Source organism: Mesocricetus auratus, unplaced genomic scaffold (assembly GCF_017639785.1).
Source record: "Mesocricetus auratus isolate SY011 unplaced genomic scaffold, BCM_Maur_2.0 Super-Scaffold_100033, whole genome shotgun sequence".
Taxonomy (NCBI): Eukaryota; Metazoa; Chordata; class Mammalia; order Rodentia; family Cricetidae; genus Mesocricetus; species Mesocricetus auratus.
The window spans coordinates 13,376,434-13,391,023 of NW_024429213.1; the positions used below are offsets into that span (position 1 = coordinate 13,376,434).

General features: G+C 46.3%; 1 protein-coding gene across 6 annotated transcripts in view; it reads right to left on the bottom strand.

Moving 5' to 3' along the window:
- Nucleotides 1-12,493, bottom strand: part of Otud5 (OTU deubiquitinase 5) — a 31,185-nt gene extending 18,692 nt beyond the window's left edge. Inside the window, exons 1-2 of one of the 6 annotated variants that reach the window (XM_021235973.2) lie at nucleotides 11,403-12,492; nucleotides 11,161-11,273 (exon numbers count right to left, since the gene is read on the bottom strand). In XM_021235973.2, the coding sequence (XP_021091632.1) occupies nucleotides 11,161-11,273; nucleotides 11,403-11,754 (465 nt within the window). In that variant the 5' untranslated portion in view covers nucleotides 11,755-12,492. Of the gene's footprint in view, nucleotides 1-11,160 lie in introns of all 6 variants that reach the window. The other 5 variants (XM_013124494.3, XM_005085108.4, XM_013124493.3 and 2 more) reach the window with 5 other exon arrangements.
- Nucleotides 12,494-14,590: the final 2,097 nt, after the last annotated feature.

The following is a 14,590-nucleotide window of genomic DNA, read 5'->3' on the forward strand; positions in this document are numbered from 1 at the left end:
AAATTCTATTTTCTAAATTCCAAATCACATTTGATCCCAAAGGTTTGGTTAAATGAACCTATACAAACTCATACTTCCAAATTAAAATAACAATGACCTTGAGAGCTTAAGACATTTCCATTTAAAAAATGAAGCAGAAGCAGATCTTTCTCAGGCTCCTCACGCCCTCTGCTGGTTGCCAAAAGCAGACAGCTTGACCCAGCAAGAGCACTGTACTACAGAATATGAAGCCTGCTCCTAGGGGACCTTACCCTACCTAAGAACTTACAGGATCCTTGCTAAAGATGACTACAAAAGGACCATTTTTGTACTCCACTACAAACAATGGATGTACTCCACCCCCTAAAAAACCAGAAGAGATTTCTGGCAGAATAGGCAGTGTCTGGAGGTCTAAAGCCCTGGTTTACTTTAGTTTTGGTTGTTAGAGACGGGGTTTCTCTGTATAGCCCTGGCTGTCCTGGAATTAGATCTGTAGAAAAGCCCTGGTTTTCAACCCAGCCAGCTCCATTACTGCATTGTTTCCTGGTTGTAGGAAGCTGCCTAAACTTGTCCTGCTAGTTATAAAAATGGGAAGCATTTGGTCTACTTGACACATCTGTCAAGAAGTCCGAACTTTCATCAGGACCTAAAGAGGCTCTGTAATAACATAATGGTGAGGTGGTCACTAAACATAAAAGGAAAAGAAACCAGTATAAAGAGATGATACACAATGGAGATACCCTCAGAAAGCCCTAGGTAAGTGGCTAGATAGACTGAAGGACAAGGGAAGGTATAGGCAAGCTCCACCCTTAGGGCCCACCCCATCAGGAAGGTGTGGCTTCATTTGCAGAGATGACAAAGGTACCTGCACGCCTTTAATGTGGTTCCCTGGGCAGCACAAACACACCTGTTTGAGCACAAACTTGCAGCAATCAGGTGCTCCTCCCACCCTGAAGACTGTGCACCAGGACACTAACTAGTTACTCCAAGTTCATCCTTGCTTGCATTGTCAGCCATCTCCCAGAACCACGAGACCTAGTCCATCAAGGGGTGTTCAGAAGACAAACTTTTTAAAAATTATTATTATTTCATTTGCATTGTTATTTTGCCTCCATGTATGTCTGTGTGAGGGTGTCAGATCTCTGGGTTACAGACAGGTATGAGCTGCCATGTGGGTGCTGGGAATTGAACCCCGAGTCCTCTTAAAGAGCAACAAGTGCTCTTAACTGCTGAGCCATTTCTCCAGCCCCCAGAAGACAAACTTTTAACTATACCCCACAGCTGATAAAAGGGAGAACAGGAACCTCCCAAGTATGAGAGGAAGATAGAAGAATGAGAAGAGAAAGGGGGCTCCTAGTTAATCACCCCCCAAAATATGAGTCACCCCATGCTGGACAACGAGGACAGAAAATTGAATCAGACTTGTCTCTATCATGATAAACTACGGGAGGTGTAGAGAAATAGGCAATGACGACACACAGTATGAGAGGGACTGCAAAACAGATGAACACTCCCTAGCTTTTGCAAAACAGAAAGAGCCCTTTCCCTGACATTAAGGTTGGCACTTGAGCAAAGTATAAAGACCCCAAGACCTCCAGAAATGCTTGATGACTGGATGAGAAATTCACTTTTGCCACTAAGTACCAGTACTCAGAGCCTGGCAACATGCACAGCAGAGCAAAGATGCAAGCAAGACTAGGCAGCTAAGCAGGGAAGAGCCAGGAAGGATGAACTTACATTAGCTGAGTGCTTTGCCCCATGCCAGGTGTCAGATACAAAGGTGACCTCATTCGATTGTCCTCACCACAACCCAAGTGGCAGGAAGCATTGTCCACATTTTACAAAGGCAGAAAGGAGCTGCAGTTTGACTACTAGCAAAGCCTAGTAGTATAGCAGCAAGACATGATGTGTGCCACATACCTGGCAGCAAGTCCTGGGGAAATTCTGGCTTGTCCATAAAAATCGAGGAAGCCTAAAACCCAGACCTTTTACATAAGTGGGTATGGGTCCTAAGGTAACTGAATGGCATCTAGGGGATGGATCTCTAGGCATCCACTGGCCTTGGCACCCAGTGTAAAAAGCTAGGGTTCTTGCTTTTCCCTCTCTCCTTTTGGGAAGAAAATGTTTAGGAAGAACTAGAGTGTTGGAGAATAGTTAACCAGTACATTTAGTCACTATTGATGCCCTGACCTGAAAAGATCAAGTCTCAAGCCTGAACTTTACAAGTTCAAGGCCAAGCCTGGAGCAGAGTCTCTCCCTATCTCTAAGCCTTTGTAAAAGATCTGGACAATGCCCTCCATTCACAGAGTTTCCAGATAGGTTTACCTCACCACCTGAAAGTGGGTAATACCATCAAATAGGTTGGGGTCTCAGGCTGAATAAAAAGGGCAAAAAGAAAAAGCAAGTTGAGCATCAGTATTCTTCAACTCTTCCCTGACAGCAACATGACCAGCTGTTTCACATTCCTACTGCCATGCCATACCCACTGTGTGATGGACTGTATCCCCAAAATAAGGTCAGGCATTCTGTTACAGCAATGAGAGAAAAGTAATAAAGTTGGTATCCCAAAAGTAGGGTCACTGGTAAGAATACCTGATCACACAAATCTGTATGCATCTGAAGGTGGTTTGCAGAGGAAGAATTTGGAAGGGTTTTGCTCTATGGGCTAAGAGAAGACCTAGAGTGCTAAAGTAGAGCTTAACAGTATATGCTGGTAGGATTGTGGAATAACAGAAAACAGACAAAGACCTGAACAATAAAGTCCTGGTTAAGGAGATCTCAGCTAGGTACAAGTACTAGAGGCCGTTTGTTTTACATTCTGGCAAAATAATCTGGCTCATTTCTGCCCACCTGATCATTTGAGTGAAGGTGAATTAAAAAGTAATGAACTAAGTTGCTTGGAGAAAATCTGAAGTCATATAACCTCTAGGCTGTAGTATAGTTAATTACTGTGGTTATTATTGCATTAATCCATTGAGAAAGTACAAACATACAAGATGTGGAAATATGTACAGTTGGTGAAGAAAAGAACATCAACCAGGTTAAAGTTGTAACTGGGTACAGTGGCTCATGCTTATAATCCTAGCACTTCTGGGAGGTAGAACCAAGAGGATCAGGAGTTCAAAGTCAGCCTCAGCTGCATAGCTAGTTTGAGGCCGGGCTACATGAGAACCTGCTTCAAAAAAAGTTATGGGCATAAATATGCAGTATGAAGCCGGGCGGTGGTGGCGCACACCTTTAATCCCAGCACTCAGGAGGCAGAGGCAGGCGGATCTCTGTGAGTTCGAGGCCGGGCTGGACCAACAGTCTCCAAAACAATACAGAGAAACCCTGTCTCGTAACCCCCCCCCCAAAAAAAATATATATATGTGTGTGTGTGCAGTATGAAAAGAAAAGGAACTTGGCTGTCTTAAAGTTGAAGACAGGTTTGGACAAATTGGCTACGAGTGTAATGAACTTTGTGCAATTAAGGAAAACATTAAACTCTATATGGCATACTTATATTGCCTCGAGAGCAAGATTCTACCCAGGAAGGAAGTTTCCAGGCTATAAAACTGAGAACTTTAAAGGATAGAGAGATGGCTCAGAGGTTAAGAGCACTGGCTGTTCTTCCAGAGGTCCTGAGTTCAATTCCCAGCAACCACATGGTGGCTCACAACCATATGAAGTGAGATCTGGTGCCCTCTTTTTGCCTGAAGGGATACATGCAGACAGAATACTGTGTACATAATAAATAAATATTTTTTAAAAAGAAAGGATAATGCCTATAAAGCAGTGCTTCTCAGTCTTCCTAATTCTGTGACCCTTTAATACTGCTCCTCATTTTATAATCACCCCCAACCATAAAATGATTTTGTTGCTACTTCATAACTGTCATTTTGCTAGTTATGCATTATAATATAAATATCTGAAATGCAGGATATCTGACATGCAACCCCTAAAGGAATCAGGACCCACAGGTTGAGAATTGCTTCTCTAGAGTAAAATGCAGAAAATACTCTAAAGAAGTGTTTTCCTCAGTTTGAGTCAAGGTGACGGAAACAGAGGCCATAGTACTTGTGGTCCAAGGAGGCCAGGCTACATCTTGAGCTGGTAGCGTACCTTCACATCATCTACCTCATGTTGGTTTTTCAGATGCACAGAATTCAGCAATGGCATGATCATACAGCCTTGCACCAAGGTTTCATAAACCCAATGAAAGCAGGCAACATTTGGCAGGGTTAGATTTCCTGCAATAAGACCCTAAGAGGCCATTTTATGAAGCTATGGAGGTAATGCCTACTTGCAATGGTGACCTCGAGGATATTGGAGATGCCAGAACATCTGCCAAGGAAAGCTTTAGGCACTGAGTAAAGCTAACTCAATATAGAGGCTACATATAACCAAAGCTACAGAGCTGAGGGGTCTCTAACTACCCAAGTGTGTTGGACACATGATGCTATCAACTGCATGAACTCAGAGTTTAGTGTTTTCCCAGCTGAGTTTCAGTCTTGCTTTCACCTAATGTTTCCTTGCTAATGTCCCCATTACTCTCTTCTGGAATGGAAATGTTTGCTCAGAGCCATGGTATATTAGATAATGCAAGGGTTTTTTTGTTTGTTTTTTAATTTTACAGGGGTTCACAGTTAAGAGATTACTTTTGAGTATCAGAAAAGACTTTGAAAGAAATTTTGAGGCAGGGTCTCACTATGCAACTGTGGCTGGCCTAGAACTCAGAGATCTACCTGCCTCTACCTCTCAAAGTGCTTGGATTAACGGTGTACACCACCTCACTTGGCCTTGAACAATGCTAGAACTGTTAGGAATTAGGATACTCTTACAAATGAATTAAAAGTGTTACCTATCTTGAGATGGCTATGAGACATTGAGGACCAGGAGTAAAACATTAATATTTTAAAATAACAGGTTTGGGCGCCAAGTTGAGACTGGGTAGACTTGTGATGGTTGATCCTGCCAACTAGAATGAGTAGGGGAAAGATCACATACTCAAGATACTGTCCACGCCCCCAAAATTACCTAGGAAACATACATCTTGGTGTGCCTTTGAGGGATTTTTAAGAGTATTAACTACTGCATGAAGACTCACCCTAAAGATGACATCATTCCACGGACTTGGGGTCCTGAGCTGAATAAAGGGGGTAAAGGAAAAAGTGAACTAAGGGCCAGCATTCATGTCTCTGCTTCCTGAATGCAGACACACCTCACACTCCTGTCACCAGACTTATTCACCATGATGGACTGTATCCCTCAAACTATAGGTAACAATAACCCTTCCTCAGGTTGCTTTTGTCACAAGAGAAGTAACTAATACAACTGTGTTTACAAAGATTTAATACAGAAAAGGAAACCACACACACACACACACACACACACACACACACACACAGAGAGAGAGAGAGAGAGAGAGTGAGAAAGCAATGTGCAGACAGAAGCAGAGATTGGAGTGATGCAGCCACCGGAAGCTGAAAAGGGCTAGATTCTCTCCTAGCCCCCTGGAAGATACTCAGAAGTACTAACACCTCAATTTTTGGCCTAGTAAAACACATTTTGAACTTCTGACAACCAAAACTGAAATAATGTGTCTGTTGTTCTAAGCCACACAGTTCACAGTTACTTGTCACAACAGCCACAGGAAATTAATACATCCTCCTCATAGTACTCCTTTGCTATGTGAGCTCTAGAGCTCTGTGGCTATGAGACAACACAGCATGGCTCCCATTCTGTACGATCCAACTCCCCAAAGAGGGTTAGAATTAAAAAGCAGTAGGGGACTGGAATCCTCCCTCTCAGCCTGGGAAGTTGCTGACCCAGCCTGTGGGTAAAAGAGTTGCCAATAAAGGGGGAAGGGTGCAGGGAAGGATGGCAACAGCATTGGGCAGATGTCTTCTCAGAAGCCACGGCCAAGAGGTATTTAGTATTCTAGGCCTCGCAGCTTGGTCCCAGCAAGCTTGGAGCCAACACCACCCCCTCACCCAAAACACCCAGAACGCTGGCTCTGCTCCAGGAGTAATAAACACAGGCACTCTATCCAATAAGAAACACGGATATACTGCTTTTCTAAAGACCCACACAAGCCCACCAGAATAGAAGAAAAGGAGACCCCCAGCCTACTTCTGGGCCACCGAAGGATTAAAAAAAAAACCCAAGATCCTATTATTTGACTATAAAAACAAAGTACTGATATATGCTATACCATATATGTGCTCAGAACACATGCTAACCAAAAGAAGCAAAGTTACAAAGGACTACATTATTATGACTCTATTTGTTTCAGAATAATTGATCAATCCAGACAAAATAGTGGGCTGCCAGGGGCCAGAAAGAGATGAAAGAATTGGGAGTGGAGTTAAAAGGTATAAAGGTTTCTATAATGTTAAAAAAATTCTAACATCAGGCAGTGGTGATGCATACCTTTAATCACAGCACTTGGGAGTTTGAGGACAACCTGGTCTACAAAGTGAGTTCCAGAACAGCCAAGGTTACACAGAGAAACCCTGTCTCAAAAAAAACAAACAAAAATCTAAAACTGACTGATGACAGAAGTCCACTTCTATGGATATCTTGAAAGCCACTGAACTGTACACTTTTTATTTTGGTTATCTTAGCATCTCAACACTATAGCTCAGGCTAGTATCAAACTCTTGGCAATCTTCTTGTCTCAGCCTCCCAAATGATGGGATTATAAGTATAAGTGATCACACTCAGAAAATTGTGTATAAGTTTCATAACAATAGAACTGTGAAACAGCCTGGAGGTGGTGGTGCACACCTTTAATTCTAGCACTAGGGAGGCAGAGGCAGGCGGATCTCTGTGAGTTCGAGACCAGCCTGTTCTACAAGAGCTAGTTCCAGGACAGCCTCCAAAGCCACAGAGAAACCCTGTCTCAAAAAACAAACAAACAAACAAAAAACAAAACTGTGAAACAAACACAAAACCACCAAAGAACCTATAGCACCTACCAAGAAGAAAGAAGTTCAACAGTTGCTGAAACATCATAGCACATCTTCTAAAAGGTAACATCCACAGAGCCAAGAGTCCCACATAAAAGTCCATGAAGAGCAGAAGAGTATAAAACAGGAAATTAAAGGCAAGATTACAACTTTCTTCAGAGCAGTGAGTCCATCCACCCTTCTCACCACTACATTTTTCATAGGTAGAGAAATCAAGATCCAAGTCAAGTGTGATGGTGCATACCTTTAATTCTAGTACTTGGGAGGCAGAGGCAGGCAGAGCTCTGAGACAGCTCGGTATACAGAATGAGTTCCAGGCCAGCAGGGCTACCCAGAGAAACCCTGTCTAGAAAAAAAAGAGAAAGAATGAAAGACCTTGAAAAGGGAACTGCCCAAAAAACACACAAACTTTTAGTATAGACATAGGACTCAAATCCATGTTGTCAGGTCAGAGACCATATGCTGCTACCTTACCAGCCAACCACCCAATTTCAGACAGGCAAGCTTCTAAATGCCAAGAGATGGGTACTATGGGTGGGCAAAGCCTCTTGGGAAAAAAACAAAATGGTCCTGAAGCAAATTATTCATCCTGAGCAAAAAGAACCAGCCAAGGTGGACAAGGCTATATTCGAACAACCTTCATGAAATTTTGCCCTAAAATGAGAGTTCTACAATCATAAAACCAGTTCAACGATCAACACTAGAGTTTGAACTCAAGCCTGCCCAGTTCTAAACCCCAAATTCTTTTCACATACAACTGTGAAACTTGATAGCTGGCAACAACACTGCCACCCATCATTCTTAAACCTCATACCAAGGCCTGCCCATCAAACCTCTATGGCTGGGAAAAAAGCAAGAAGGAAAGAGAAGGAATCCAGCTCGTCTTCAAAAAACAACACTATTCACTATCAACTTCAGATACAAGGGGCTTTGAAATCCTTAAAACTCCAAAGCTAACTGTCAACTCATCAGCACATGAGCAAGAGAGTAAGGAAACTGAAGAGAACAGAAGCAGAAACTATACTAGTTCACCCTGCAAAATTTGACAGACTGAGAGGTAGAATCCAGACCCACTGATGGCACTGCTAAGCCTAGCATCTTTCACTATCTCAGCATGTATGCCCCTTTCTCCAAGATCTCAGTGAGGTCTCCTAGCTCTAAATGCTTACAAGCCATTATTTTCAGTGGACAGGCTCTCAGCAAGGTGACCATGCCTGGAAAAGGAACCCTCTCATATCATCTCCCCAGCACCCTGACATACCTAGAGAATCCTAACAGTACATATTCACAGAGTTGGAATCAGACTTACAATTCAGACTAATCATCATCCCCTTCTGTCAGTATCAAACTAGTTGCTAGGTTATTTGTAAACATCTTCAGCAAGTTGTGGACCAAGAGTAGGGTAGCAGAACCAATCTCTCCTTTTTTTCTTTTTTGGTTTTTGAGACAGGGTTTCTCTGTATTGTTTTGGAGGCTGTCCTGGAACTTGCTTTTTATACCAGACTGGCCTCCAACTCAGAGATTCCCTGCTTCTGCCTCCTGAGTGCTGGGATTAAAGGCGTGCGCCACCAATATCCAGTTCAATCTCTCTTCTTCTCATCCCCCAAAGGCTCAAAGTTGGGCCAGAGTAGGCAGGGAGAAAAGGATCAATCAGTTCTATCTTCCCTTTGTACCCACAGAAGAACAGAGTTTCTTCCTTGTTATGCGGAAGAACAGGTTTCATGAGTCCATTAGATCTTACTTCCAAGTTCTCATGAGGACAAATATAAAGGCAGAACTGCAAGAGGGTCTAAGAATGTGGCCTTTTGCATTTCCATGAACAACATACCTTCTCTGTCCCTGGAACAAGGAAGGTATAGCTCTCTAAGGGGCAAAGAGAGTTTACAAGAACCAGGGATTCGTAACTCCTGGACTTGACATCTGAGTCCAGAGGATTTGATCTGTCAGAAATGATAGGAAAGGAAGAACAGTAGATTTGAGACCACACTCTGCCTCCTGTAAAATAGAAAGAAAACGAGACAAACGGAAATGTTCAGGACCCTGGAAGTGGGAAGCAACAACTAAAATCAGAATCTCTACCACTTTAAGGGATGCCTCAGGCTTCTGGTCCCAGGGTCTGACAACCTTCTTGGCTCTGACCTGAGGGTAAGGAACTGTTATTACAAGAACACCCAGGTCCCTCTGTCCAAAGGAAGCCGCCTCTGGCCATACTGATGATGACTTCATGTCCTCTCCCTGGTGAGAAAGAATCACCTGGTATGTTGGGAGGGGAGCTACATGCCTAAGCAAGGACTCAGGCCTCACTCCCCAAGGCAAAGAAAAGAAACTCTTGTCCTTGAGGGCAATGTTTCAGAGGTCAATGTTTCAGGCAAAAGATGACCAAACTATTTTCCTTAGAATCGTTACCCTGCCCATGTCCCTGAGCCCGAGTTCCCTGCAAAGATAATCTTATGTTCCTAAAAGACTCCTATGAAGAACATACTTACATTGTCTTAAGTGACAGCCCCAAAAGACTCAAGTCTCAGACCTTAAGGTGCAGAAAAATCCCTCAAACAACTATCATGTTAAAAGCGCCTGGAAAGAAACTAGAACCCTGTTCTTCAGGGACCTTATAATCATATCCCAAAGAAAAGTGTCACAACTCTGTCCTATCCCCGAAGAGCATCTCAAGTTCCCCGAGGAGGAACTTCAGACATTACTTCTAGAAAGTCTTTAGAAGCATATATGGGGTTCTTATTCCTAAGGAAAACCTTATGCCCTTCACAGAAAAGTGTGTCAGGCCCTTGAAGGCAGGTTTAGAAGGAGACCTCTGACATCACCTCTGGGTCTCCATACTGCCCATGGCCTGAGGCTGGAGTTCCAAGGTAGGGATTGGACAGGGCCCATAGTTTCGTGCTAGACTCTGGGACCTCATCTGCAAAGTCAGTAGGTGGGAGTTCTCCAGGAGAGATGGAGCTCTTCCTGAGGGAAGTCTCAGGGTTTTTTCCAAGGAACTTAAATCTGTGTTTAGTGACTTGAGAGTTCTTTTCCTGTGAGATTAACAACTCAGCCCCTGGGGAATCAGAGAAGTCTTTAGATGCAGTAAAGGAGAAAAACGGGCTGTTGAATACCCGAAGTGCATTTCAATCAGTAAGACATATATCCTTATGTGAAACCCCAAGAGCATAGACTCCAGTCTGTGAATGAAAGTGTGTCCTGAAGAACTCTTCCTGCCTGGGGCATCTTTATGTGCCGTACACCTGAAGAGGCCACGGGCCGGAAGAAAACTCCAGTCCATAAGCAAAGAGGTCTTTACACCAACATCAACTGTGATCCAAAGTTCTGAGTCTCATTCATTTGAAGAAAAGCTCAGTTCCCCAGGTGAATGGTAGGGGTGGAGGCAAAGAGCCCATCTCTGAGAAGAAACCCGGGGGACCCTGGTCTCCAAGGATGCAGGTCTCAGTCCACTGATAGAAAGCACAAACCAACGTCACTCACAAAGGATATGAGACAGGCAGTCTCTGGTTCTAGGTAGTGGTTTTGGACTTTGTCTTCAAGCGTTAGAGAAGTTTATCTTCCAGAAAGAAGTTTCACATCAATGGAGGGATGCTTTGGAAATCACTATCTACAGTTATGTGGGTTTACTCTAAACCCTAAATTCTCCAAGGAGGTCTAGGTCCTGGAATTGAGGCTTAGGACTCCTGAGGAGGTCCCAGGCATGGCTGGTTAACAGACCTGTCAACTCTCCAAAGGAAAAGAGGGTCCTTCCTACACGAAGAATGTCAGGTTTAGGTTTCTTGGGTACACCTAGACCCTATCTCTGGGAACACTACCTTATCCGAGGTCTTTGGAGAGGAAATAAAACTTGTCTTAAATAAGAGGCGCTCTTAAGTCACTGAAGCAAAGTCCCTTAGTGAGACATGAGATCCTCCTCTCAGGAAGGAGTCCACCCTACCTGTGACTCCTGGAGACTTCCCACCACCAGTCATGCAGATGAGACCCCAAGACCAGGCCTGACAACTATGTGCTGCAAAAGAGCGCCCAGATTTCATCTTGAAGTATGTTAGCCTGCTTAGGACCCCTAATACCAAGTCCTTGCTTGGGGGAAATGGGGTTTCATCATCCCTTCACCACCAGAGAAGAGACTCAGGCCCAGCAACAAGACCTGGGTTTCTTGGATCACTCTGAAACATTTCCTTGGGTCCCTTCTGAGTCTGGTGGACTCATGTGCTGTTATCTGGCAGCCCCTTACCTGCTCTACGGTGGCAGGATCCATGGCCTCGATTCGTGCTGCAGCAGCTTCATATTCGTCTTCACTGTTGTAGCCTGCTCCGACCTCTTCACGCTCCGGACTGCCCCCGCCAACTGCGCCAACGCCGGGAGCTTGACGCCGCCGCTTGCTGTGGCCTGGCCCCGAGCAGCAGCCGCCCACGCCCACGGCACCACCCACGCCCACCACCACCCCTGCCGCGCCCACCCCCGCAGTTGCCGCACCAAGAGCGTCACCAGGACCGCCGCCGGGGCCACCGGGGCCCCCACAAGGAGGTGGAGAAGCCTGCTGTGGCCGAGGACCCGCCACTGCGCCAGGCGGCACGGCTAGTGCCCAACGATGAAGAGCACCCGGCGGCCCCGGTAGCGGGCCCTGAGGTGGTGGTGAAGCCCGGGGACGGGACCCCACGACGCCGGAGTCACGGTCGCGCTCTCCTCCACCCACTCCCGTGCCGCCGCCGCCCACGCCCACACCCCCACCGCGCCGAGGCGCTGGGGGCAGCGGCCCGGGCGGCGGCGGTTCGTTGGCCGGGTCAGCGTCGGGAGGTGGCGGCTTCTTTTTGGGGAGAATAGTCATGGCGGCACAGCCAAGTACCCCACAGCAAAGCAGACGCGGAGAACGCCGGGAGAGAACCCGGATGAGGGGGCTACTGTTGTGCGCGAAGCACGATGGGAGAAGCAAGGCCTGGATAAAGGGATCAGGACACCGGTTCGAGAACAGTAGGCAGGACGCAGGTCACGCCCGGAGGAGATCCCGGATGTGAAGTCCAATAGGATGGTACAAAGACGAATTTGGCGTCGCCTTTTCTCCCTCCAAGTCCAGTCAAGCTGATTGCTACCTTGTTCCGGGATTCGGCTTCAGAGGAAACACAACCAAAACAAGCACCTCTTCGCCCCGCCCCTTCACAGGTTCTTGAACTACCGGGTGGGGCCTCCTGGGCTGTGCGCACGCGCAACAGGACACAGCCCGCCCTCTTGTTCGGAAGTACGTGGGCAAAATCGTCGCTGCGGTCACAATTTCAAATACCAACCAATTGAAGAAGCTGCGTAAAGCCTTGACAACACCCACGAACCAATCACGGAGGAGCGCTCGCTCTCTCGTGTCCTCCGTCTCAAATTTCAAAGTCTGCAGCCGTGTTCCCAGCAGAAAAACTTCGGTTCTGCCCAGTTCCCTACTTTCCCCAAGGTTCTAGCCTACAGACATCGGTACTTTGAAGAAACAGAGCGGTCTGCCTCGCGAACAACACAACTCGTCTCCTCAAGGATTCCATCTGGACTCAGACTCACTGGAAAATATCAACATTCCCAGAGCGTCATAGACTCCGTGGCGACGTCACTTCCGGTTCCACCTCTCCGCAAGCCCGAAAAGGCGGGCCCTGCTTCACCCTGGCAACAAACGTAATCTTGCAGTGATTGGCTCCACGATGCTGTCCATCACTTCAGATGGGCCAACCGCTAGACAGAAATGCATCGTTTGGCCGGTTGTGTTTGGCGGAAAGACACGCCTACTCTGTCACCTCCGCCCTCTTACCCTCAGGTTAACCTCTTCAAGCCTAAGGCTATTGCGCAGGCGCGGTAGAACCTTTATCACCACCTCCACCACCACCTCCCCCATCCCTTAGTTTACTCAGGAATGAAAATGTTTACGAACCAACACTGTCAGTAGCCAGCGTCTCCCAGTGCTGTTGGCAAAAGCCTTGATATTGAGCAGCCAAGACGCTACTAGCTTGACCCTTAATGTTTGAGTTTGGAGCAAGTTAGCTAACTAATCTACCTAATTCTCTGTAAAATAACAATCGCTTCTATGTGTTAGGAATTAATGCCAAGTCGGGCGGTGGTGGCGGACGCCTTTAATCAGGAGGCAGAGGCAGGCGTATCTCTGTGAGTTCGAGGCTAGCCTGGTGTAAGAGCTAGTTCCAGGACAACCTCCAAAGCCAAAGAGAAACCCTGTCTCAAAAGAATTAGGGTTATCGTTGCTCTGGAGGCTAAGGCAGGACAATTAAGAGCTCAAAGCCAGGGTCTGGAGAGACAACTCAGTGCTTAAGAGCATTTGCTCTTCCAGAGGACCCAGGTTCAATTTCCAGCACCCACGTGGTGGCTCACAACCATCTGTAACTCTAGTCCCAGGGATCTGACAAACTCGTTTGGCCTCATCCTGCTCTAGGCATGCCTGTGATGAAAACACATACATGTAGACAAAAGCCTGTACACATGAAATAATTTTAAAGAGAGAGGTGGGCGGTGGTGGTGCATGCCTTTAATCCCGGCACTCGGGATGCAGAAGCAGGCGGGTCTCTGGAAGTTCGAGACCAGCCTGGTCTACAAGAGCTAGTTCCAGGACAGCCTCTGAAGCCGGAAGCCCAAAGCCACAGAGAAACCCTGCCCCACAGAGAGAGAGACAGAGAGAGAGAGAAAGAGAGAGAGAGAGAGAGAGAGAGAGAGAGAGAGAGAGACAGAGACAGAGACAGAGAGAGACAGAGAGAGACAGAGAGAGACAGAGAGAGAGACAGAGAGAGACAGAGAGAGAGAGAGAGGAGAGAGAGAGAGAGAAGAGAGAGGAGAGTTCAAGGCTACATGGTCACCCTGTTTCCAACAAAAGATATTGGGGGGGGGGCAGAAAGACCACCTAACCTCCTCCCTTCAGATGCTAACCTTAACAGAAGTTTTCCCCTGAAAGGCATCAGTAATACATGGGTACATATGGGTCCTACTGGTATTTTCTGTTCCTGAGACTTCCCAGGAGGGGACAACTAAATATCTGCTGGGACTTCTGTGTTCAGGGATCTCTGCCAAATGCTGGCAAACATTATACTGACTCCTCTTGTGGTTGTGTCAGACCCATATCCCATTCCCTACAGGACATCTGCTTAGCACTACCCACCTAACTAAACCCATAGTATTCATGAGTAGCCTTCACCCAATACTTAACTACGTACCCGGCACTGTAGGAATGGTTTTCATGTTTCCTTTAATAGGAAAAAGCACACCCAGTCCGTCATTGCCTAACCCAGAGATCTAAGAGTCACACCGGACAGCTTCCTCTACTCCAGTCCCCACTTGCCTGTCAGTTCCAAGTCCACTTCATTCTATCTCTGCAATTTCATGACTTTCCAATTCTACTGCTGTCACTCCAGGCACACTAGCATCTCCTACCAAATGGACTACCACAAAAGCCCTTGACTGATCCTCCTTCACCCAAGACTTTCCATAACTTAGTCCCTATAGCCAAAATTATCCTTCCGAAATGCCAATTTAATGACTTGCCTGTTTCTGAGGCTTCAGTGGTCTCCCCCTTATACAAGGCCCCCTTATGCAAGGCCTTTTGTAACCTGCTCTACTTCCCTTCCTTCAGCCTTACACCCTCATTTCCAGCTAGACTGAAGTACTTTCAGTTCCCCAAAGGCCTTGAGCTC